The sequence below is a fragment of the Amia ocellicauda genome, chromosome 10 (genome assembly GCF_036373705.1).
Source record: "Amia ocellicauda isolate fAmiCal2 chromosome 10, fAmiCal2.hap1, whole genome shotgun sequence".
Taxonomy (NCBI): domain Eukaryota; kingdom Metazoa; phylum Chordata; class Actinopteri; order Amiiformes; family Amiidae; genus Amia; species Amia ocellicauda.
Genome location: NC_089859.1, coordinates 13,580,156 through 13,603,322, shown reverse-complemented (window position 1 = coordinate 13,603,322; position 23,167 = coordinate 13,580,156). Strand labels below are relative to the sequence as shown.

Sequence of the window (23,167 nt, the reverse complement as noted above, 5' to 3'; positions counted from 1 at the left end):
GTAGCACACGCCTCTCACAAGCCAATTCGCAACAACCCCTGAAGCAAAGATCTGCGACTTAACCTATTTAAATATATATTTTGGATTTATAACTTTTTAAAGATTTTAAAATGTGTTCTTTTGAAGAGATCTAATGTTTTGGTCGTGCAGCACAGATGTACGCAGTTATGCGCGGGAGTGCGCTGCTCCACCAATGGGATCGCTGGGAATCTGCAGATCTGCGCAGAACTGCGGAAACTCCTCACAAAGTTCTTGCACGGTACATCGATACATATGTTGCTTGAGTTTTATTTGTAATGTTTATATAGGTTACATTTTTGTACATTTCCTATAAGTATCCGTATTATATGTTCCGTAAACACGTTCCACATTATTTCACATTATTATTTACTACTTTTACCACTATAAGGATTTCTGCTACTGGACTGCTATTACTAATTAGAATTTAAAGTATGTGAAGAACTCTGCCTGCATGTGACATTTTCAGACATTTGTTATTGGATATGTATTGTATGGTAGTGTGCGGGTTAATATCAGTGATATCTTGCAATCGAAGTAGTGGTAGTACTGTATAATGTAGGTTAGATGTACACTCACCTAAAGGATTATTAGGAACACCATACTAATACTGTGTTTGACCCCCTTTCGCCTTCAGACCTGCCTTAATTCTACGTGGCATTGATTCAACAAGGTGCTGAAAGCATTCTTTAGAAATGTTGGCCCATATTGATAGGATAGCATCTTGCAGTTGATGGAGATTTGTGGGATGCACATCCAGGGCACGAAGCTCCCGTTCCACCACATCCCAAAGATGCTCTATTGGGTTGAGATCTGGTGACTGTGGGGGCCAGTTTAGTACAGTGAACTCATTGTCATGTTCAAGAAACCAATTTGAAATGATTCGACCTTTGTGACATGGTGCATTATCCTGCTGGAAGTAGCCATCATAGGATGGGTACATGGTGGTCATAAAGGGATGGACATGGTCAGAAACAATGCTCAGGTAGGCCGTGGCATTTAAACGATGCCCAATTGGCACTAAGGGGCCTAAAGTGTGCCAAGAAAACATCCCCCACACCATTACACCACCACCACCAGCCTGCACAGTGGTAACAAGGCACGATGGATCCATGTTCTCATTCTGTTTACGCCAAATTCTGACTCTACCATCTGAATGTCTCAACAGAAATCGAGACTCATCAGACCAGGCAACATTTTTCCAGTCTTCAACTGTCCAATTTTGGTGAGCTTGTGCAAATTGTAGCCTCTTTTTCCTATTTGTAGTGGAGATGAGTGGTACCCGGTGGGGTCTTCTGCTGTTGTAGCCCATCCGCCTCAAGGTTGTACGTGTTGTGGCTTCACAAATGCTTTGCTGCATACCTCGGTTGTAACGAGTGGTTATTTCAGTCAAAGTTGCTCTTCTATCAGCTTGAATCAGTCGGCCCATTCTCCTCTGACCTCTAGCATCAACAAGGCATTTTCGCCCACAGGACTGCCGCATACTGGATGTTTTTCCCTTTTCACACCATTCTTTGTAAACCCTAGAAATGGTTGTGCGTGAAAATCCCAGTAACTGAGCAGATTGTGAAATACTCAGACCGGCCCGTCTGGCACCAACAACCATGCCACGCTCAAAATTGCTTAAATCACCTTTCTTTCCCATTCAGACATTCAGTTTGGAGTTCAGGAGATTGTCTTGACCAGGACCACACCCCTAAATGCATTGAAGCAACTGCCATGTGATTGGTTGGTTAGATAATTGCATTAATGAGAAATTGAACAGGTGTTCCTAATAATCCTTTAGGTGAGTGTATACTGTGCATCATCAATAGTATGCAAAATCAACTAGATAAGTAGCTGTAGTACAATAGCATGTTTTATTTTTCATGATAGTATGTAAGTGAATATAAGGATATATAAGTGTCTAATGAAGAGATTGATTGCAGGCTAAAGAAAAACACAAATTACAATTCTCTTTTTATTTTTGTGTTGAAGGGGAATGCAAAAGAACACAAGTGCTTATTCAGCTGCTTATTTCACTGGCCCGATTTGAAATGTTCCCCTTAGGAAATGGAGCATAAAACAGAAAACCTAATGACAGAAAAGTCACATCACACAGTTTAAATGCAGCTTCTTGTTCACAAACACACTATAGTACATGGAAAAGGCTTGGCAGCACAAGCAAAAACAAAATCTTACTAATTCCGACCATATAACAGACCCTTACTTGCTATGCTTAAATATTTTATACACACTTTTATTCACATTGTTTGGGTTCTGTAAAATTACAGGCTTCATTTGTAAGAAAAACCTTAGCAAAACTATAAAAGTCCACTGGACTGAAGTGACATCATAATGGAGCTGCAGGACTCCATGTCAGGTACAGAGGCTAGTGGCCAGTTCTTTTCTGGGACTGTGAATTGACTATGAGAGGAAATGCATCAGGAAAGTGTTGGTTTTGCCCTGACTTCACCCCTCCTGAAGCTCATACAGTAGATCCTGAATGTTCAACACAAGGTCCTGAAAGTTTGGCCGATCTTCTGCTTTCTAAGAAAACAAAATCAGAGATGTTATGAAAAAGACATGCTACAAGACTAGGGTGTACCAGACAAGCTTAGGAAAGTTTATCCATCAATCTGTCTGTCTCTATGAGACTGTCTCCATCTTTTAAATTACATACACTAAATAATTAAATAGTTTGGTCACCAGGTGGCGCTCAAGTGTCTGTCTAATACTACAGTACCAAAGTTAAAATATTTTAGTTCCTTACATGTTTGTTTCTGAATAAGAAATTATTAGAGTATTATATTAAAATACATACATTATAGTATTTATTCTGTGAATTCTTTACATAGGGTAATAGACTATTAAAATCATAAAAAGGAAAAGTGCCTTAAGACCCAGGATTGTAGTGAATGTTTAGACATGGAAGATCACATTCTTCTTTTGTAAATTAAAATTAATGAAATGTGTGGTAGATCATCCAAACAGAAACCCCATTGAGAATCAGACTACACACAGTATCTGACTCAATCAGCAGGTATCTACTTATAATTCGAAGCATATTGTTGAGGTAGCAAAAACCCACCATAGTCCAGCAGGTTGTCATGATGGTGTAGACTCTCTCATTAGCCAGCTGGGGGCGATAGAGCCGTAGGCCATTCGACACTTTTTCCACGATTTCTGTGTTGTTTAAGCGATCATAGGGCATCTTGCCTAGAGTATAGATCTCCCACATCAGGACCCCTGTTTAGGACACATAAATTATAACTTTTACTTTAAAAAAATATCTTAAATAATGGGTAGGCTTTTCTGGAACTGTTCTGGTTTGGTTTAGATCATACCTCCTCAATAGACAGTATTTTGTTTCCTTGGGAGAGCCTGTGTCAAAAAGACCTCAGGTGTGCCTCAGGGCTCTGTCCTGAGTCCTATGCTATTCTCTTTATATATGTTGCCTTCAGGTTACATTATTTTTAGACATACAGATAATTTACATTTTTATGCTGATCTACATCAGTGTTGTGCTCATATCAAAAATTGGATGGCTCAACATTTTTCCAATTAAACTGAAATAAAACAGAAGTGTTATTAATAGGTTCTCAGAGACAGATTAAATTGACAAAAATAAATTTTGGAAGCCTGACCTCTAACGTGAAATCTATTGTGAGAATTCAGAGGGTGTTTTTTTATTCTGACTTCAGCTTTGAATCTCATATTAGACATATTAAATGTCCTTTAATCAGAAGCATTGCAAATGTTTTATAATTTCTCTCCTTGTCTGATTCGGAGAGAGTGGTCCATGCTCTTATTTAATCTGGATTAAAGACTATTGCAAGGTGCTGTTTTCCAACACCATAAATCATGCTTTGTCATGTCTACAGCTTGTGCAGAATGCAGCTGCTAGGGCTTTAACAAAAACCAACAGGCCCACATTACTGCACTGTCTTCCAGTACGCTTTAGGATTGATTTAAAGATTATTTTGCTAGCATATAAAGCACTTACTGGAAAGCCCCCTGATTATTTAACAGTGTTGTTAATTCCATACCAGCCTGTCCGCCCATTGAGGTCATGTGACAGGGGCCTACTTTATGTTCCAAGAGTGAAGCACAGAAGAAAAGAAGAGGCAGCTTTTAGTTATAATCCTCCAAGACTGTGGAATTCATTGCCATGTTTTATTAGATATGGCTTCTTAACATGACTTTATTGTTCTCTGTTGTATTCACTATATGTATTTTATCTGTCTTAATTGTATTTTAATATTCAGTTTTTTTCTTGTGCAGTGCTTTGAGCTGCTTTTGGTATGAGAGGTGATATATAAATAGAAAGAAAACATTCGGTGTATCTTGCAGGATAACTTTTTTCTGCCATCTCAGTAAATGGAGCAGACAGGTGGCAAACCACAAAGAGCAAAGGAAACTGACCGAAAGCCCAAATGTCAGACTTGCTGCTGAACTTGCAGTACAGAAGAACTTCAGGAGGAGACCAGCGAACAGGGAACTTGGATCCGGCCGAGCTGGTGTACTCATCATCCAGGACGTACCTGAGCGAGATGGGGAAAGGGCAGCATGGTCACGTGGCTGTGGATTATCCCACTGGAAAATGGCCACGATAGGACTCTGTTATACCAGGTAAATATCAGAATCTCCATTCCAGAGAATCCTTCCTCCAGAATAGGATGATAATAATAATTTAACAAGCTAAATAACAATAAACCTTTTGGAAAATCATTTTAAACACATACATAGCACCATTAAATACAATGGTGTAACAGCAAGGTATGGCATACACCTAATGTAATTGGTTACATGGTGAGGAAGAGCAAACACATAATTCTGTAGGGGGTAGTATCATAAGGAACAGATTATATCAATTTCAAAGCTGCATGCATCTACAGAATTATAATAGCTTCAGTTTCAACTGCAAATGAATAAGTTAAGTAAAGTATGCCTCTAGGCTTTCAACTGCACAGAGATGTGGGATCAGCTTGATCTTCTGATAAAGAGAGAGAGATGTATGGGTTTTACCTAGATAGTCCAAAGTCAGTCACCTTGATAGTCCCATTATGATCCACCAAACAGTTTCTGGCAGCCTGGTACAAAACAATAATGAGATTATCACCATCTCATGTGTGATTTAGTCTCCTCTTGTTTTGTTTAACCTTCTGTTTAATGTAATGCATTTGAATAAAGAAAAGCTAAGATGGATACACATATAAAGCAACAGAGAAGATGGCTATTGGTGAAAAACAAACAAACTCTACACATAACAGATTACAAAGAAAAGGCTCCATGACTGATATCAGTAACACTCCAGTACAGAACGGACTGGTATTTCAGCTGTAATAATGCATGGGAGAGCCAGTTTTTACCAAGTCTCTGTGGATGTACATCTGTGACTCCAGGTAGGCCATTCCTTCGCTGACATCTTTGCACATCTCCAGGAGCTCGATGGCAGTTGGCCGCTTAATGGTCTCCCGCAGGTAGTTGAGCAGGCAGCCATTGGACAGGAACTCTGTCACAATGTAGATGGGTCTCTGTTTGGTGCAAACCCCGTACAGCTGCACCAGGTTTTGGTGGCGGAGCTTCCTAGTTCAGTGCAAGAGAGGAAAGTGTAAAATTGACCTTACTGTTCGCAGAATTCAAATGCTCTTACCAGGACAGAATTTACCCTTTTTCTATTTAAGAGCTCACAACGACAACAACACGCTATGAATTGTAATGTATTTTTGTGTGGAGACGGGATAAGGGGATCTGCAAGATGATAATTATATGTCTATTATGGGGGCAGAATACAACCTTTTTGTGTTAAATTGTATGCAGTGCTTCTCTGCACTTTTAAAGATACCAAAAGTGCTTCACAATAACTCCTCCTTGGTGATTAGCCCTATGTAGAAAATAGGAATACTGTAGCATTCCTGAAGCCCTCCAGACCTAGAATACACCTACAATTGCCATCCGAACACATGCACAGCTACCATGAAAAGGACTTCCCATGCCCAATCAGTTCAGGGGCAAACTTACATCATGACTTTGGCTTCATCAATGAAATCGTCCTCTGACATGGACCCTTCTTTTATCATCTTGATGGCCACGTCATGCTGACCCTGCCATTTCCCATACTTCACCACTCCAAACTGCCCACTTCCCAGCTCCTTGAGGAAGGTGAGGTGGCGTGGGTCGATTTCCCAAACACCTGTAACCACAAAATAGCCAGAAGACTGAGGCAGGGAGTATAAAATCTCAGCAAAAAAAGATCAGTAAAGACTGTTGAATCTTTGAATCTGTGTTGTAGTGCTTAATTGTGAGACTTGACATAACAGTGCTTTGTTATACTTCAGCACTTCCTTATAGCTAACAACAGCCTAAGCTCCAGCTCTAGGCAAAACCAATATTTCACACTAGGCCCAATCCTAACCTTACCTGAAATCTAATTTTACTGGGAACTCTCACCTTAAACCTAGCACTGACCAAATTGTAATGCTAATTTGACCTGTTAACTTAATTTAAGAGCACAATTAAGCTAAATGATTAAAATATATAACTGTAAATTATTATAATACCTACATCATATTCAGATTATTTACTTTGAATTGTGATACTCACTTTTAAAAGGCTATGTACTAAAACTTTTAGCACATATATTAAAATAAAACAAGACTGACCGACATTTTTTTATGCAGAGTGGACAGCAGACACACCTACCATAGCCAAGGCCAGCTGTAGAAGGAGCATTGGGTGATTGGACAGAAACAATATGCTTCAGCCTGCTTACCATCCCTGGGGAAAACACACAAAGTGAGATTCTGGTATGTATCATCACCGAGTCACACAAAATAAAAATAGCATTTAAGACTGTGAATAACTTTAAATCTGAGCCGTACTGACTCTTCACTGCATGGTTGCTTTCTGCTGACCAATGTTGATTGTAAATATGAAGGCAGAACACAAAAGGCATCTGAATTGTAATGTCCTTCCAAGGCTTTCATTCCCACACTAGACATATGCATGACCTATTTCCGAGTGTTAGCAGAGTAAAACAATACATGGGGAAACGTCATAAACAAAATTGTGAACCATTGAGAACACAAAACAATTAATTGTTGTGGTTCCCTTGGCTCAGGCAACTATGTCAACAGGACTGAAGACCTGAAAGTGGATTCTAAAATGAAGGACCACGCAGTACAGTACAGTACAGTACAGTGCAGTAGAGTACGTCAGAGTACCTGCAGAGTTGTGCTGGTGGTAATGGATGAGATCTGGGATGGTACCGAAGTTGTATTTTTCGGACAGATAAAACTGACCCTGTGAGGTGGTGCAAATGTTGTAGTGCTTGCAGGTCCCAGGGCTATCCCTTGAAAAACAGAATTATAAGGTGAGTTCTGAATCTTCCTTTGCTGCAGAGAGTGCTGTTTTTACTGACATAGGGAAAGCTCTGTAATGGACTGCTTCTTTATTAGTTCTGTGAACAGCAGTTCTGTTACACCGTGGTCTTTAACAGCCACAAACAAATCATGGCTTTGCATAAAATATATTTACATCTTTCTTCCTCTGTAGAATCATATTTCTGTTTTTATTAGATACGTTTTTTTTATGGCTAAGGGGTGCTTACTAGCTGGTGGTTTACAGTGGCACCTAATAAACTGTTGCCTTCCTATGTGTAGTTGTGTACACTTGAATGTGTTATCCTTACTAGGAAAATACTTTTCATTTTACATTCTTACTTTGTAGGTGAACCAGACAGTCCCTCTCTATGTCATTTTCTGTCCAATTAAAAGGACAAAGTTATGTTTAAGTTGTACCATATACTCAAAATGACTGCCTTCACTTACCCTCCAGGCTTTGTGTATAGCGACACTGTGTATTTTCCAGATTTACTGGAGTCTCGAACCAAAAACCCTCCGTCTTTGTTCTAAGACAGAAAACCAAAGATGTTTTATACTTATTGTATGTCCCTACTCATCACAAAACATCATATCACAGCTGTATTTATGAGCATAGAGTATCAAAAAATGTGATGTGATAATGATTTATGAATGTGATAAATTATGATGATTCCTATTGAAATTATTATTTTTGATCGTTTGTTTTAGCTAATGAACCATAAGACCCATGGCTTACTGATATCTGTTTTTTTTAAAGTATTAATTCCGGTATATTCTTTCTGCCCACGCATACACAAAAACTTAAAGGTTGGTTCCTATAAAAGAACTACAGTATCTTTCAGCTAGAGAGACAAGTGTGGTGAGCTGTTATGGCTCAGTCTGACTGATAAGCATTTCTAATATATTTTCATAACTTCACACTCTCTGGCAACATCTGTGTACTTGTAAAGCTAATGGAGTTTAGTTGCAAATTATTCCATGAGCTGCTCTTTCATTTATTTAATGCAGAAAGAGAGGGATCTCAGAGCAGTTCCTGTCACTGTGGTTTTATTTGCTTTCTGCCTACAAGCCAGAACTGACCTCTGTTCTCAGGAGGTTCTCTGCCTGGCTGCGATTCATGCTTTTGCAGTACCATCTGGAATGGAAGCAGATGGAAAATACATGAAGAACTTCCACAAGAACTTGCATGCACTGAACCAGGGAGGCAATGATCCCAACACTTTGCTTCAAGAAATAAGAAAAATTGCATGCAATATAGCTATATATATATATATATATATATATATATATATATATATATATATATATATATACAGAGTGTGAGAGAAAGCAGGAGAGATAGAAATGGACAATTATTTAATAATTTACCATCAGAATATTTCGATTTATATCTGGGTATATGTTTTATCGTTTTGTATTTCAGAGATTAGGTCCTGTTACTCACTTAAACTTTTCAAGCTCATTTCCAGTCTTAACCACATAGTTGCTAGGTATGTAGCCTTCATTCCTGTAAAAGAAGAATTCAGCATTCACACTCTGGGTTTTACTTGGTTGCAGTCAAACAAAATGGTTCTCTTTTTAGGGAACAGTATCGTGATGCACATCATGATGGGTACACACAGGAATGTACAGAGCAGTTAGTGCAGTTTACTGGTATATGGTGTTGCCATTATATTTAATCATATTAATAGTGAGTTTGTGTTTAACTGATAATAAATACAATACACAGGTGATGTGTTTTTCCCCATATTTGAACTGAAGCTACCTTACAAGTTCTTGGAAATGTATGTGGGCGTACAAGTGAAGTCAACACTGCATTTCATTGCACTCCCACAATCCCAGATATTTTGCCTATGTGATGTAAATACCATGTAACGATATTTGCACTTGCAAGTCATTAAATACTCTGTCCTAGATTTACTGATCTGTGTCCTATTTTATTTTCTAAGAAAGGCAATCTCGAACAGATCATTATTTTCAGGATAAAACCAGTGTTGAATGGTCATAATGAAATTAAATTGACTTTCTGTTGTCTGAGGTTATGTGTCATTACTTATAAAATAACTATTAGACAGACAAACTTATTTAAGTCTGTTTCCTGGATGAAAAACTGCTTTTTGTAACCAGACGTTTACTGCATGTGTTATTTTAGTCTCCTTTCTTCCTACAGCTCTGCAACTTCTCTCACCCGTATTTGTCTCTGGCTTTCCACCAGTTTGCGTCTGTCTTGTCCAGAATGGTGTATTCTTCATCCTTCCTCAGTTGCAGGTCCTGTTCAGACATGGGTGTGTAATCGTACTCGGCGACCACCGTCACCAAGTCATTGGTCTTGGGCGGCTCTGGTGGGAGAGGCCTGGAGATTTTTTCCTGGGGAAGGCATGAAGGCATCAAGACTGGCACTCACCTCGGGGCACTTTCTGTGTCCTGGGTGGGTTCTCTCCCATCACTAGCATAAAGATAAGCATACTCATTAAGCCCTGTATATCACTGTTCAGATCAAAATGAATATGTAATGTATTACCTCCATGTCCTCAGGGGTAGGGGGCAGAGGTTTCCTGGTTTTACGTCGGGACTTATTGAATCCTAGAAGCAGGGAGGTGAGACATATTTTTGCATGACTTTACTCATGGTTAAGTGGCCTACTTGTGGTGAAAATCAGACATGTCATAGTCTATGACTGTGCAGCATTATCATGGGTAATCTTTGGTTTAATAAATGGTGACATTTATTGAGCTGGTCTGGTACATTTCCAGAGTTATTTTAGTTCAGATGGACAATGTATGAATCACGGTAGTACTGACCTCCATTCTTGGTCTCTATAACTCGGCAACCCAGGGCCTGTTTCACTTCCTGTTGGCAGCAGAGCCAAATGCCATCCACCCAGAAACACGGGTGATACTTCTGAGCCAGGTCTTTATTGAATCTGACCACTAAAAAAACAAAACACAATTATGGGTTATTATGCTTTCTTATTATAATAAAAATTATTTGCAGATGCCCCTATCCAGGGTGACTTACAATTGCTACAATATATCAGATTATTTTTACATATAATTACCCATTTATACTGCTAGGTTTAAAGACAGATTCCCATTGTGTTTGTGTTGCCTTAACAGCATTTGTATGGGTATACAACTATGTAATGTTGAATAAATGTTTAGGATATTAACTTGGCTCTACTAAGACAGACATGTAAAAATATTTTGACCTATGGATATACAAATAAAGAGAATTCACCATTCTTCAGCTTATGTATCCACTGTCTTCGGATGTCGTCACTTTTTGCGTAAATGTAGAGCGGTCCTTCATCATAGATGATCTATGATGTGTACAGGAAAAAAAATAATTTGTGGTGATGAAACAGCATCATCTTGTATTTGACAGAATTGTTGCCACTTATTTCTTTACGCTTATCTGGCTTCCTAATTTTTCTATGTTACAAAACCGTCCAACTTAAAGAAAAAGGAAGCGAAGTTGACTAGGAAGGAAACACTGTCTTCAAGAGTTAATATGAGTTACCACTGGTTCTGCCACTTCTTTTGGTATCAAATTTTGCAATGAGATGAAAATTAGTAAGATACCATGATAAAGCACAGGAAACCATACAAATGACACAGTAGTAAAAAGACACAAAATGGTACAGAGCAGCTAGACTAGGAAAGGCTTTTAAAATGCAACATAAATGAGCATTGCAGTCATGGTTAAAAAGCACAAGCTGAAACATTAGGAGGACTGTGCAAATATAAACGTTAAATGCTAAATTTGGGTCAAATGGAGTGATATATGTGCAATGACTAAGCATTTAAATATGATTCTGTCAAATTATAGGACAGCTTTATTAGTAAATACATGCAACAAATATTAGCATACACTGGGGGCAATACCTATAATGCCATGAAGTACCATGAGACATCATATACATCGTATACATATACATTCTGCACAGAGAGGGACATGCAGCATATACCACAGTGATGTTTGTGACGCAACTATAATGGCTGCCATAGAAAATGTCTCATGTTGTTACTTCTTTAACCTTCCTGTGCAAAGAAGGAGGCCATAGTGAAAAAAAAGAACACGTGTCTTTCCTGTATCTGTTTATGCACTTCACAAAACCCCCAGCCTCAAGGGACTAAAATGTAGTGTCTGCTACCTGTTTATATCCTGCATTCATATGTATTTATAGATTTATTGAACACCTATTATACTGCTGGGGGCTATGAAGACCAGGGAAGAAATGTATATCTGGGTTTAACAATCTGCCCTACTGTGATACATTTGCACACTCATTTTGCAGTGTTTACCATGGCTTTTCCAGTGTTGGTATTTGCTTTAGCATGGCTTCCCTTTAGTACACACTATGCTCTGTCTTAGTATGCTTTACCCATTATATACACAATAAACTTTACAAATGCCACATCAGAGTCCACATGTTTGTCTGGGAGATCTGTGTGAGAGCTGTATTAAAATTATGTATTTTAATGTTGGCCATGAGGGAGTGTCCTCTTGGGTTTGGATTTCCCCATTTTTGTTGCTCATTGACGTGTATTAAATATTAACAATGTGTCTTGCACTTCCTCTAAGCTGTGTGTTGTTATATAGGCCTAGCTGCAGAGTGCTTGAAACATCATCTTCTTATGTAAGTGGGATTACAGAATGGTCTTAACACCCTTGTCTTGCAATGCAGAAATACTGAACATGCATTTACACAGAGATGTGACTTATGTGAATTATTATTTTAGTATTATTAAATAGCCAGAATCCAGCTTAATTAGTACACTCTCGTCAGTGTTGTGACTGACCTTGCTGCAGGCTATGAGAAGGTCAAGTCTTCAGCACAGATCAAAATGCAGCACTGAAACTGAAATTCAGCAGCTTAGCCATTTCAGTTTTGCTGTAGATAAGAACATTCGATTTTGGAGGCTGATAATTGGTAGCACTATTGAAACTGAAAGGTTCTTTACTAGTCTGCTGATGGGCTGCTTTGTTAGCAGTACTTTTTCAGTTCTGACACCTGCTGTGCCCTTGTGGTATACAGCCCAGGCTGGCACTAAAATTAAAAGGGGAGTTGATCTCACTTCTTTATTTTTTTTTTCACTCCCTAGAATTTATCTAACTGTTTGATTAGAAGGAGTGCTAATTTCAGGTCTGAATTATTGCTTTATTCTCAGTAGCTGACTGTGTTACAAGAGGTGTCTGATACAGGGAGTATGTACGCTGCTTATATCTCCCAGTGGTTTTTGCTACAGTAGAAGAAAATGCTGTTCAAAAGCGAAACTGTAGCATGGCTGTAGCAAGACGAAACAGCCATATAAACTGGAGTAATGTTGCTTATACTGTAATTTTGTACCTTTCTGTCATTAGATTGCTAATTGGCTTTGCTTTGACATGATTTGTATCATGGATTAATGGTCCACCATAACGCTCCTTGCTGGATCATGACTTTATGCTTTAATCCAGTCTCCTGGGACTTCTCCATGTTATAACACTTTTAAAGATACAAAGATAAAACGGACTCACGTCAAGAATGCAGGTACAGTATAACATTGTTAGTGATGACAAGAAGGAAGTAGCAGGAGTGTGAAGAGGAAGCAATCTCACTTTAATTTTTTTAAATTATTTCCTCATTCTGCTTACTGTAATATGAGATTGATCAGTTCACCCTATGAGTAGCCTAATAGTTTTTTTTGTTTGTTTTTTCAAAGAAACGTTTAAAACGGGAATGGTTTGTGTTTATTACACAGAGAAAATGAAAATTGGCTTAAACTTGGGCCGAAGTCTCAGTTTAGCATTACGTTACCCCTCTCCCCCTGCCCTCCCAATCAGTCCTCCTCTCCCATGGTACCTTTTGGTTTCCTAATCGAAATGGAGGGGGTGGGGTGCTGATTGAGTAGATGAGGAAGAGAAACTGACTCAAAAGTCTGAAAAACTAAGGAACTGCCACATGGTGACAAAAGAGAGGAGACAATCATAAAGTAAAGGGGGCGCGAATGTGTCACAGTACAATGTTTAGAGTGAACATATTGAAGCAGCCACATTATTAAAGCACTTTCTGCCACGCTGTGTTTGTTTCTTTGATAGGCTCTCAATCTTAAAACAGTACAAAGGTGCTGAAAATAGGTTTTTATGTGTGTTATATTTAACAGACCTGTGGTCTCCAGAGTTTCTTACACATCTCCACCAAAAGTAATGGGACAAGTTTCCCTCCAGTGGTAATGGATTGTACCAGTGGTCACCATTGATTTTGTTTTGTGAATGCTTCACTGGCAATCTATTACAAGTATTGAAAAAGTGTTGAGTTCACGGCTGAGCAAAATGGGTTTCTGTTTTTCCAGTGCTTTCCAGAATTTTGTTTATAGCACAATAGCACTAGAAAGGAGGAAGTGGAAGCAGACTGAACCGAGCGGCTGTTCACCTGGAAGGGGAAGAGTCTTTCTGTGGGTGCGTTGTCCTCCGGTAGCACAGTTTCTACACACTTAATTTTCTCAACGTCAACACTGCCTTTCAGACTCTTCTTCTTCTGCACCGCAAACACACAAAAACAGAAACTAGTCAGTAGGCTTCAGGGATATGGATGGACATTTATATATATATTCATATATCGTTAACAAGGCAGGACAAATGCACAGTTTGCACCGATGACCAGATCAGGCAGTTTGCATAATCAATTAACTGTGAATACTGGTAATTGTAATTGGTGTTTTTTTGTAATATGACATCCTCCCACCACAGTCTCCACTGCACATGAAGGTAGTGGGGCTTGGACCCTGCTCCCTAGCAGAACAAATATACCATCATATTAGCAGACTCTGCAGTGAACCAAGAAGTTGCCATACGTACCCCTTTCTCAAAATCATAGTCGTAGTAACTGATCTTTTCATTTGTCAGAATGAACAGCCTTTCCTTGTAGTTGAGGGGTGAGGTTTTTTTTTTCTGCTGGGAGCGTTTTAGAAAAACGTCTTCCAGAATGTGCTCTGACATGGTCCAATCCTACAGCTGTGTCTCTACCTGGAAGGACAGAACACTACCTCCTAATTTTTGGAGGCAAATAAGCAGCCTTCTGTATCCAGGACAGAGACTGCACATAGTTAGAACATTTGTATACATTATAGCACTTCATCCCATAACAATGTGTTATATATCACGTCTTGTAAATGTGTTGTTGTAATTTATTTAATCCCACAGAAAAAAGTCACAGCATTACAGAAAGATGCACATCATTAACTGTTACTTTGTATACCTTGTAATTAGTATTTTACATGATAAATGTTGAAGGGCCTTATAAAATGCAACATAGAAGTAAAATAAAATATAAACTATACTTACTAAAATATATTTACTATTCTTCTATCTTTGTAATTATGCCACCTTTATGATAAGGAGAATATATTGCGATATTGCATTGTGCTATTTTGTTGAGTATGGTATAAATTGCACCAAAACTCATTTCCAGCCATAATAAACTTGACGGGCTGTTTTTATATGAAAACACTTACATTTCACAACCAAACTTCATGTTCACACGTACATGCTAGAGCTGCTATAAGGTTTCAAAGACCTGTGAAAAAAACTTTCTTTTTGACAATCTTGAACTGACTCCTTTAAAAATCCATGGGTGCTTTATTTATTTATATGTTTTGTTTGCTTGCTCATTTGCATTCATTCTGGTTGTTCTTTGGTATCCATTAACTGTTATAACTTTTAATCGGCTTACCTGCAGCTCATGAGTTTTCAGCAATGACAGCACATCTGGGAAATTCACGGTATGAGACTGAAAATACAGATATTGGTGTTTGAATAGAAATCATCAACTTATGCTTGTGTTTTCCCCATGTCTTTCACAAGTTCTCTTGGCACACTCAATGTTTCTGTCTGTTAAAATAGTCTTTATAGCTGTCTTCATAGCTGGCATCTTCAGTTCTTAACAGTGTTTATAAATACCTTTATATTCAACATAAAAAACACCATCTATAGTAATTGTCCATTAAAACATTTCACAAAAAATGTATATATATATTTTTTTTTAATCCATGAATGCTTCCGTAACATAACTCGCATCAGCGATCCAAAAGTACATGACATTGACAAGTACATACAACAAAACAACTCACCCTGAATGAAGAGTTTATGCTTTGGGGTTATAATAATCCTAGACCATGAATGTGATAACTTATGTACTTCTCACAAGGTACCATGTCTATCCGAAAAATGTAAAAGGTGTTGCGCATTCAGAGACATGTCAGCCAGAAGGTTTGCGCTCGGTCAGTGTAAAGACAGCAAGCAGATGGTTTATCTTCCAGTCTGTTAAGGAAAGCTAGTGGGGCTTCCCTCTTCCTGCCTGTTTTGCAAGTCACAATCTCACATACTATCGTGTGTAGCTCAACCCCCACTCAACACACTAATGCAGCAAATAAATACGTGTGTATTTATGGTTTCTCCTCATAAACATGTGCAGTGTTTTTCAGATGAGTAACAGTATATGTGTGTATGTAAATCGAGTCACACCCCTTTGAAATTTTTTCACATTTTGTTGTGTCAGTGCCTCAGAAATTCAAGCTTTTATATGATCCACTTATTACTTATATACTCCACACTGTTAAGGGGAAAAAAGTTTTTATGCTGGAAAAAAAAAAAAAAAAATAAAATAAAAAAAAAAAAAAATATATATATATATATATATATATATATATAAAAAATACCAAACTGAAATATCATAATTGGATATGTCTCCACCCCCCTGAGTTAATACTTGGTGGAAGGACCTTTATCAGCAATTACAGCTATGAGTCTGTTTGGATAGGTCTCTACCATTTTTGTACATCTAGATTTGGCAATATTTGACCATTCTTCTTTACAAATCTGTTCAAGCTATGTCAAGTTCCTTGGGGAGCATTAATGGACAGCAATGTTCCAGTCATGCGACATTTTTTCTATTGGATTTAGATCAGGGCTCTGACTGGGCCACTTGAGGACATTTATCTTTTTGTTCCTTAGCTACAGTGTAGTTTTGGCTGCGTGCTTTCATCTCAGTTTCAGCTTTCTTGCAGATGGCAGCAGGTTTTCCTCAATAACTTTTCTGTACTTCACTCTGTTAATTTTCCCTTCTGTACTGACAAGTGCCCTAGTGCCCATGTATCCCCACTCAGGATACTACAGACACAACTCTGAGTGCTTTGCACCACAGCAGCTCCACCCAGTACACTGATAAGTGTACTATGCTATGCCAAAAGATCAGGTCTCCCAACGCAGGAGGTTTATCACTGAACTGATTTTACAGAAGTGTTACGTAACAAACTCATGTACACTATAAGCCCCATTACACCCGCTGATGAGAAAAATTATGCTGGTACCACCATGCTTCACACTAGAGATGGTGTAATTTGGCTGATGCACTGTGTTGGGTTTGCGCCAAACATTACACTTTGCATTTAGGCCATAAAAATCTAGTTTTAGTTTCAGCAGATTTCAAGACTTTTTGTCACATGGCTATAGAATCTCATGACTGTTTTTTTTTTTTTAACTTCAAATGGGATTCATGGTGGACTTTCTTGAGTAACATACAGACCAGATTTGTGGAGTGCTTGGGATATTGTTGTCACATGCCCACTTTAGCTTTAGCTGTAGCTTTTGCAAAGTTGCCATTGGCCTCTTGGTAGCCTCTCTGATCAGTCTCCTTCTCGTTACGGCATCCATTTTGTAGAGATGGCCTGATCTAGATAAGGTCTTGATGGTGCCATACACCTTCCACTTCTTAAAAATCATCTTCACCGTGCTCCATGGGATATTCAAATGGGATTCTCCATGGGATATTTTTATTTTAAACTCACCCCCTGATCTGTGCATGTCAACAACTTTGTGCCAGAGGTCTTTTGAAAGCTCCTTGGTGCTTATAGTTCAGTCTTTGCTTTGAAATGCACTCCCCAACAGAAGGTACCTACAGGAACTGCTGAATTTATCCTGAAATCACCTGCCTCACTACAGTTTTAACAAAGGTGGAGACCACTTAACTTGGTACGTGATTTTGAAGGTGATTGGTTAAACCTGAGCTATTTTATGATTGCCATTACTCATCCAAACAAGCTATTTCAGTTTTTATTTTTAATACATCTTCTACAGATTTCTAGAATATATTTTTCACACGGTCGTTGTGGGGTGTGCTGTGTAGATTACAAAGTTACACAAACATTTTACCCACAACACAAATGTTATGTCTCTTTTAACCCCTCAAGTCTCTCTCCATGTCCACTCATTTCCTATGTTGTGCGAGCCTTATCTAGCAACACAGAGCACAGCAGCCTTTATAACATCATCATGAAAACTATTATTACTATTATTAATTTGTATAGTAGACACCATTACCCAACTTGCATGATTTTACAAACACTAACACACAATATTATGCATATATACAGCATTACAAGAGTAACAACATGAATAAAAAGACAGCTACATCCCACATTATGTTATACAACACATTCGTTTTACCTTACCTTAGAGCTAAGAAGCAACATGTCGAGAAAAGAGCTATGTGCTGTATATTCTCTGTGAGGAGTCCATAGCTGTCAAAGTTGCAGAGAAGCCTATTTAAAACCCCTAACCATTTCCTGCTTTCTTGTTACTGATTAGCACCCACTCTTCACACATACATGCTCTGCAGTTTTCTTCAGTTTCTCAACACATGATATTCAGTACAGCTTATTTTTTGTACCGGTAGTTATGAACACAAACGTCAACGTAACATACGTGTGTACAGTGATGGAAAGACTCCAATACAAAACAGTTTAAGGGTTTACAAACTGCCAGGTAATTACACCAATGTAATTATCACCAAAACAAATAATAACTTTGTATTTCTTTCACCCCAAACAATCCCAAAGAGCTTTATAGTTAGTAAAGACACTTCATCCCCCAAAGCATAGCACCCTCTAGAGGCAGAGCACAGCAGCCATTCTTTGTCAGCAGCCCAATACATAGAATATAAAGTGGAAATGGGACAAATAACTTTGCAAAATGTAGGTGTGTCAGAATGAGAGAGGCTTTAAGAATCCCTATGCTTAACAGTAGTAAAAGTGGAGATCGCAGAGCAGAGCACACTTCACAGAATCGGTTTGTTATTGTTTTCTGAGGCAATGTAATGTCTTTCAAGGGGAGAAAAGAATCTGCAGTAGGATGGTAGGGTTCAATTTGAGACATAAATAAGACATGGTGTGATTGCTAATCTGCTTCCTCTGTCCACTTCCTACTCATATGATTGCAGAAAGTTCTTAGAAGCAGGTTTTGCTAAAATAGTAATTGAATTTGCTAGACAACAATGTGCTGCACAAAGAGAACAACAGATATTAATGCAACACAGATGATAAGATAATCAGTGCCAGGATCCTTCCAAAGTAATATTTTGCATAAGGCACCACCTACTAATGGTGAAAAGTGAAGGTGATAAAATGACATTTGTGTCATATATGTTTTTTCTTTTCTTTCTATTTTATTTTGAAAAAGGATGCAGAGGAGGTCTGGCTTTAAAAATGGGAAATAATGGCATTCAATGTATACTAATCTTTCTGTTGCAAATTGAAGGAAAATCCTACCCTTTTTAATTTGTACAACTTGATAACCCATTTACTTTAAATGTATTAAAATTGTTAAAATATTATTGAGGCTCAAACTATGAATTTGTATATGTTTTCATGTTCATTAATTGCAAAAATAAGTCTACTTTCCTATGGTTTAACAATGATATATTACAGTGAAATGCTATAAGTGACCTTTGCCCAGATATTATATTTCTAATTGTAGACAAAATCTACCATGTTTGCCCAGACGGGGAAGAATAGTTCTCCTATTATTTTTGTGTTTAATTTTCTAATATGGTTGTCACTGTTTAAGTCAATGGTTCTTGGCTTTTTCTTCCATAAATTACTTGTTAAACAGAAGTAGTAGAACTGAAACACTGCTGAGAACTTTATATCATGCTCACAAAAAGGTATACCTGTCACTATCATTGAAAATGGTAGAAGGAGCAAGTTTTTACTTTTTAGTTATTGGAATTGGAAGGTTATCTGAAGTGTTACATACAGAGGAGATGACTCAATAGTCTTCAGTTGCTTCATAGTCTTTTTCCTTTTTTTCTTCCAGAAAATAAAGAAGGATGCTTATAAAAGTGTTCTTCAATAACTAGACTGCGCTCAAACTGTAATGTTTTAGAAAGGTTTTGTGATGGAGTATTGGCTTGCTGTTGGTAAAGGAAGTATACACCAAAGACAGTGACAGTTTTGCAAAAATATACAAAACTGGGTGTTTTGCCACTGATATGAGGATTAAAAATAGATATTAAAAATAACTGTTTGTTGGACATGAAAGAGAATGCAATGCTACTATTTTTTTTCTGTCTTTGTTTACCTTTGTTGGACTACTGAGTATTTTTATATGTCAGGACAGGACACTCAGTTAATTCAATTCTCAGGATGCTTTCCTAACTTAGTTTACAAAGAAAGGCTTGTGAAGGATCTTTCCTGTAACTGATCAGCTAATTTGCACATGGCCTCTGTGGCGAATATTACACACACAGACAATGTTTTTCCCTGTTGGGTCTTTCTTATCTTACCACAAGTGGGTCATGTTCATAAAAAAAATGTATAGATATATTTTTCACATACAGTTGAGTTTTGTTAAAAAGAACAGACTTTTTTGAGATTTTAGTTAATTTGCTTCTCTGACATGTGTGACATAACAGCGTGTAGAACTACTGAAATACAAATAAAATAATATATATATATATATATATTTATAGACAGCAAATTCTGTTTCGTGTTAGACCCTGAGATATGTCCTGCCAGTCTGTTAAACAGATGAACATGAAATATGAGGGTAATTATGGTAATTATAGTGTCTCATACATTACATGAATAAACATGTAAATGTACTGGTTCTAAAACTCTTTTTGGTAGAACTTGCATTGCTAGTAGGTAAACAGAGTTCAGTGGGATCTGATATAATACATTGGTGTTTTTTTGTTGGGTTGTTTGCATTACTGGACAATGCCACATTTGTTAAGACAGAGCTGTGCCAGGTACCAACAACCACAACAGAATTTAACTATATTATTACTGTTATCATGGATCTATCTATCAAATAGTTACCCTTTTCAGGTAAAGGCAAATGCTAATTTGATTTAATATATATATATATATATATATATATATATATATATATATATATATCTGTGCAACATTTTATAAATAGTGCATTCTGAGTACATGCACGAAAATATTGAAACCACAGCCTGCATACATTTCAGTTTGTTATACTGTTTAATGCACACAATTGTGCATGTATTCTTATTTGATTGTCTACTACAATATAGACTTTACATAGTCAACACTACTTGCTAGATGTGTTTTGTTGTGTTTTTGTTTGTATACAAAAGTATTCAAAAAGTGAGTTATACTGTACGTTTTTTTAGTGTTTTTTATTAGCCACAAACTGTGTACTGTATAGAAATACATTTTTGGAGGGGAAAAGAAACTTGTCAAGGTAGATTTGTTTTGTAAATGAAACATATTTGGTAAAAGGAACCATGATGACAGTGTATATCTGTGTTTTTTTTTGCATTTCTATGCAGTTTCATTTTTTGGGCTTAGGTTGAGAATTATGTAATTTACATACAGTATATTTTTGTAATGCCATTGAATGCTTTTACAGTATAACATCCTTACAATAGAAATATACAAATATACTATGGGACCCACACAAATATGAATTTCTGTTTTACCCTCTGGTTGATTAAATCAGTTTCCTGAAAGCTCATCTGCCTTTCTAAAGAAAACTTGGGATATTGCATTCAAAAATTAACACAAAAAAACTTGGTCTTATGTATCTGTTGTATTATTTATGTGTTTATATTACAGCTGAAATTGGAGCACTTCTCAGAAAACCTCCAACCATCATTAAATAATTAAATAACTTCTCTACATACACTTAAACACGTCCACCACTTCATCTCACGAACAAATATGTTGGATAAAGCATTGTGATTCTGTGGTGTCTAATTTAGCCTCTGTTATTTTCGATTTGAACGACAACCATTGTTTAGACCTGTTTTTTAGGTATAGGTAGTGGTGGTATTTAACTTTTCCTTTTGTTAAAATTACATTTGCTTAACAAAACCATTTTGTTTCACTCTCTGTGAATGCTTTACATGTGATGTCCCCTGTTCCCTGAAGTCAATGGGTGGATTATTTGATTTAACAAGCATGCAGGGAACTCTTTTAAGATTAAATTATTTAACAATTATAAATTTGAACTTCTTCAAAATACAAAAGAAAAAGCATAATCCGATGGGAAAAGAAAAAGATTCAGCACAAGATGGATGACTTTCTCTGTAAGAACTGTGCTAAGCCACTGCACATGACAGAGAGGAACAAGGAAGGCAAAGTTGACCCTAGCTCTTCTAAAAGGCCATTTTAACATTATAATACTTACAGCAGATAACCCACAGCAGCTGATTAAAGCATTACAGCTTGAATAAAACAGTTTCAAATATTAAAATATCTCAACTTGCCTTTTTAATCAAATAAGGCCAATGGACCTAATTAATACTGATAATAAAGGTGAATATTATTATTGTTAGTGCTAGTGTGAGTATTACCATTATTATTATTACTTTTATTTTACTTTTTCCTTAATTATAATGATTATTCATAATAACTATGATAATAAGAATAAGAATAAGAATACAAACTAATTTCATAATAAGGTCTTCATGGTAATCTAATGGCACAGGTATAGTGTGCTGTGTGGTGAGTATAGCGGTATCTCACACTCCTGCAGATGGCTGTTTGAGGCCCTTGTCTGTTCTCCTAAACCACAGCATCTGCCCACCAACGCCCACCCTTGCCTTGCATGGAGACCCCTAGTGCTAACACTGTAGATAGCATCAGTGCACAGCTCTTACCTTTACTCCCCTTCAGCACAACTGATAACTCCCCGACCAGGAGACAGACTGACCACTTTACTGCTATAAATTAGTGCAAGACAGCTGCTCAACATTCATTCTTCCTCAGGCTATTACAAAAGAAAGCAAAGCCCCACCCTTTAAATAGGAACTAACAGTACCCAGTTCCCTTTTTGCTTCCTGCTTATTTTCATATGTGTTTGCATGTGTTTTTGGTGTTGAGTTATATGTGAAGGCTGTGAGCATCATGTTTCATGGTTCACTAATCTATGTATCTTGATCAGATATTCTTAATCTCCACTGAAGTAGCAAGGCATACACTTTTCTAACTGTTGCAAATTTCAAACTCTTTCACATCGGATTAATGATAGCTAAAACACATCTACCTATATATCTATCTACTCTCTCTCTCTCTCTCTCTCTCTCTCTCTCTCTCTCTCTCTCTCTCTCTCTCTATCTATCTATCTATATATATATATATGGGAAAATTGAAGTAGATCAATGGATACTTAAACACAAAGAATTATGGATCTATGTTTTCTTGTAATAACTAGAAGAGATAGGGAAATAAATTATTGCATCTGAGAACAAATAAAAACATGACATCATTGAAAGAGTAGAAAATGTTAAAGTTGCATTTCAAGATTGCAAATTGCAAGATGAATAACTCAACGATGGACAAAGGAAGATATTGAATGGATCCCAAGAGATGAACAAATACCTAGGTGACAACCACATAAAAGATGGGAAGATGAAATGATCAATTCTGCAGGCGTGATGTGGAAAAGGGAAGCTATAGATTGATGCAAGTGGAAACATCTTGGGGAGGCCTTCA

At 37.3% G+C, this 23,167-nt stretch overlaps 1 protein-coding gene and 1 long non-coding RNA gene across 9 annotated transcripts; one reads left to right on the top strand and one right to left on the bottom strand.

Moving 5' to 3' along the window:
* Nucleotides 1-10: 10 nt before the first annotated feature.
* On the top strand, nt 11-6,950 carry LOC136759902 (uncharacterized). Its single transcript, XR_010820125.1, has 3 exons — nt 11-259; nt 4,351-4,629; nt 6,681-6,950. It is a non-coding gene; the product is annotated as an uncharacterized LOC136759902 (long non-coding RNA).
* On the bottom strand, nt 1,961-22,438 carry btk (Bruton agammaglobulinemia tyrosine kinase). 8 transcript variants are annotated; one of them, XM_066715023.1, is made up of 19 exons: nt 22,333-22,438; nt 15,097-15,153; nt 14,223-14,413; nt 13,798-13,902; nt 10,620-10,701; nt 10,184-10,312; nt 9,904-9,965; nt 9,571-9,749; nt 8,827-8,889; nt 8,463-8,517; nt 7,830-7,909; nt 7,224-7,351; nt 6,703-6,777; nt 6,022-6,193; nt 5,370-5,586; nt 5,026-5,090; nt 4,423-4,541; nt 3,089-3,246; nt 1,961-2,547 (listed from the first exon to the last, which is right to left on the bottom strand). In XM_066715023.1, the coding sequence occupies exons 3-19, from the start codon at nt 14,361-14,363 to the stop codon at nt 2,470-2,472; spliced, it is 1,908 nt and encodes a 635-aa protein (XP_066571120.1). In that variant the 5' UTR covers nt 14,364-14,413; nt 15,097-15,153; nt 22,333-22,438; the 3' UTR covers nt 1,961-2,469. The 8 variants fall into 8 exon arrangements, with proteins under 8 accessions (XP_066571120.1, XP_066571121.1, XP_066571117.1 ...); XM_066715024.1 differs by having other exon boundaries at nt 14,223-14,406; XM_066715020.1 differs by having other exon boundaries at nt 14,223-14,390.
* Between the last annotated feature and the right edge of the window lie 729 nt (nt 22,439-23,167).

Coding starts and splice junctions, on each gene's coding strand:
- btk (XM_066715023.1), bottom strand. CDS start 14,363: ATGTCAGAGCACATTCTGGAAGACGTTTTTCTAAAACGCTCCCAGCAG. Junction 7,910..8,462: donor AGAACCTCCTGAGAACAGAG/GTCAGTTCTGGC, acceptor TTTCTGTCTTAG/AACAAAGACGGAGGGTTTTT. Junction 6,194..6,702: donor TACAGCTGGCCTTGGCTATG/GTAGGTGTGTCT, acceptor TTGTGGTTACAG/GTGTTTGGGAAATCGACCCA.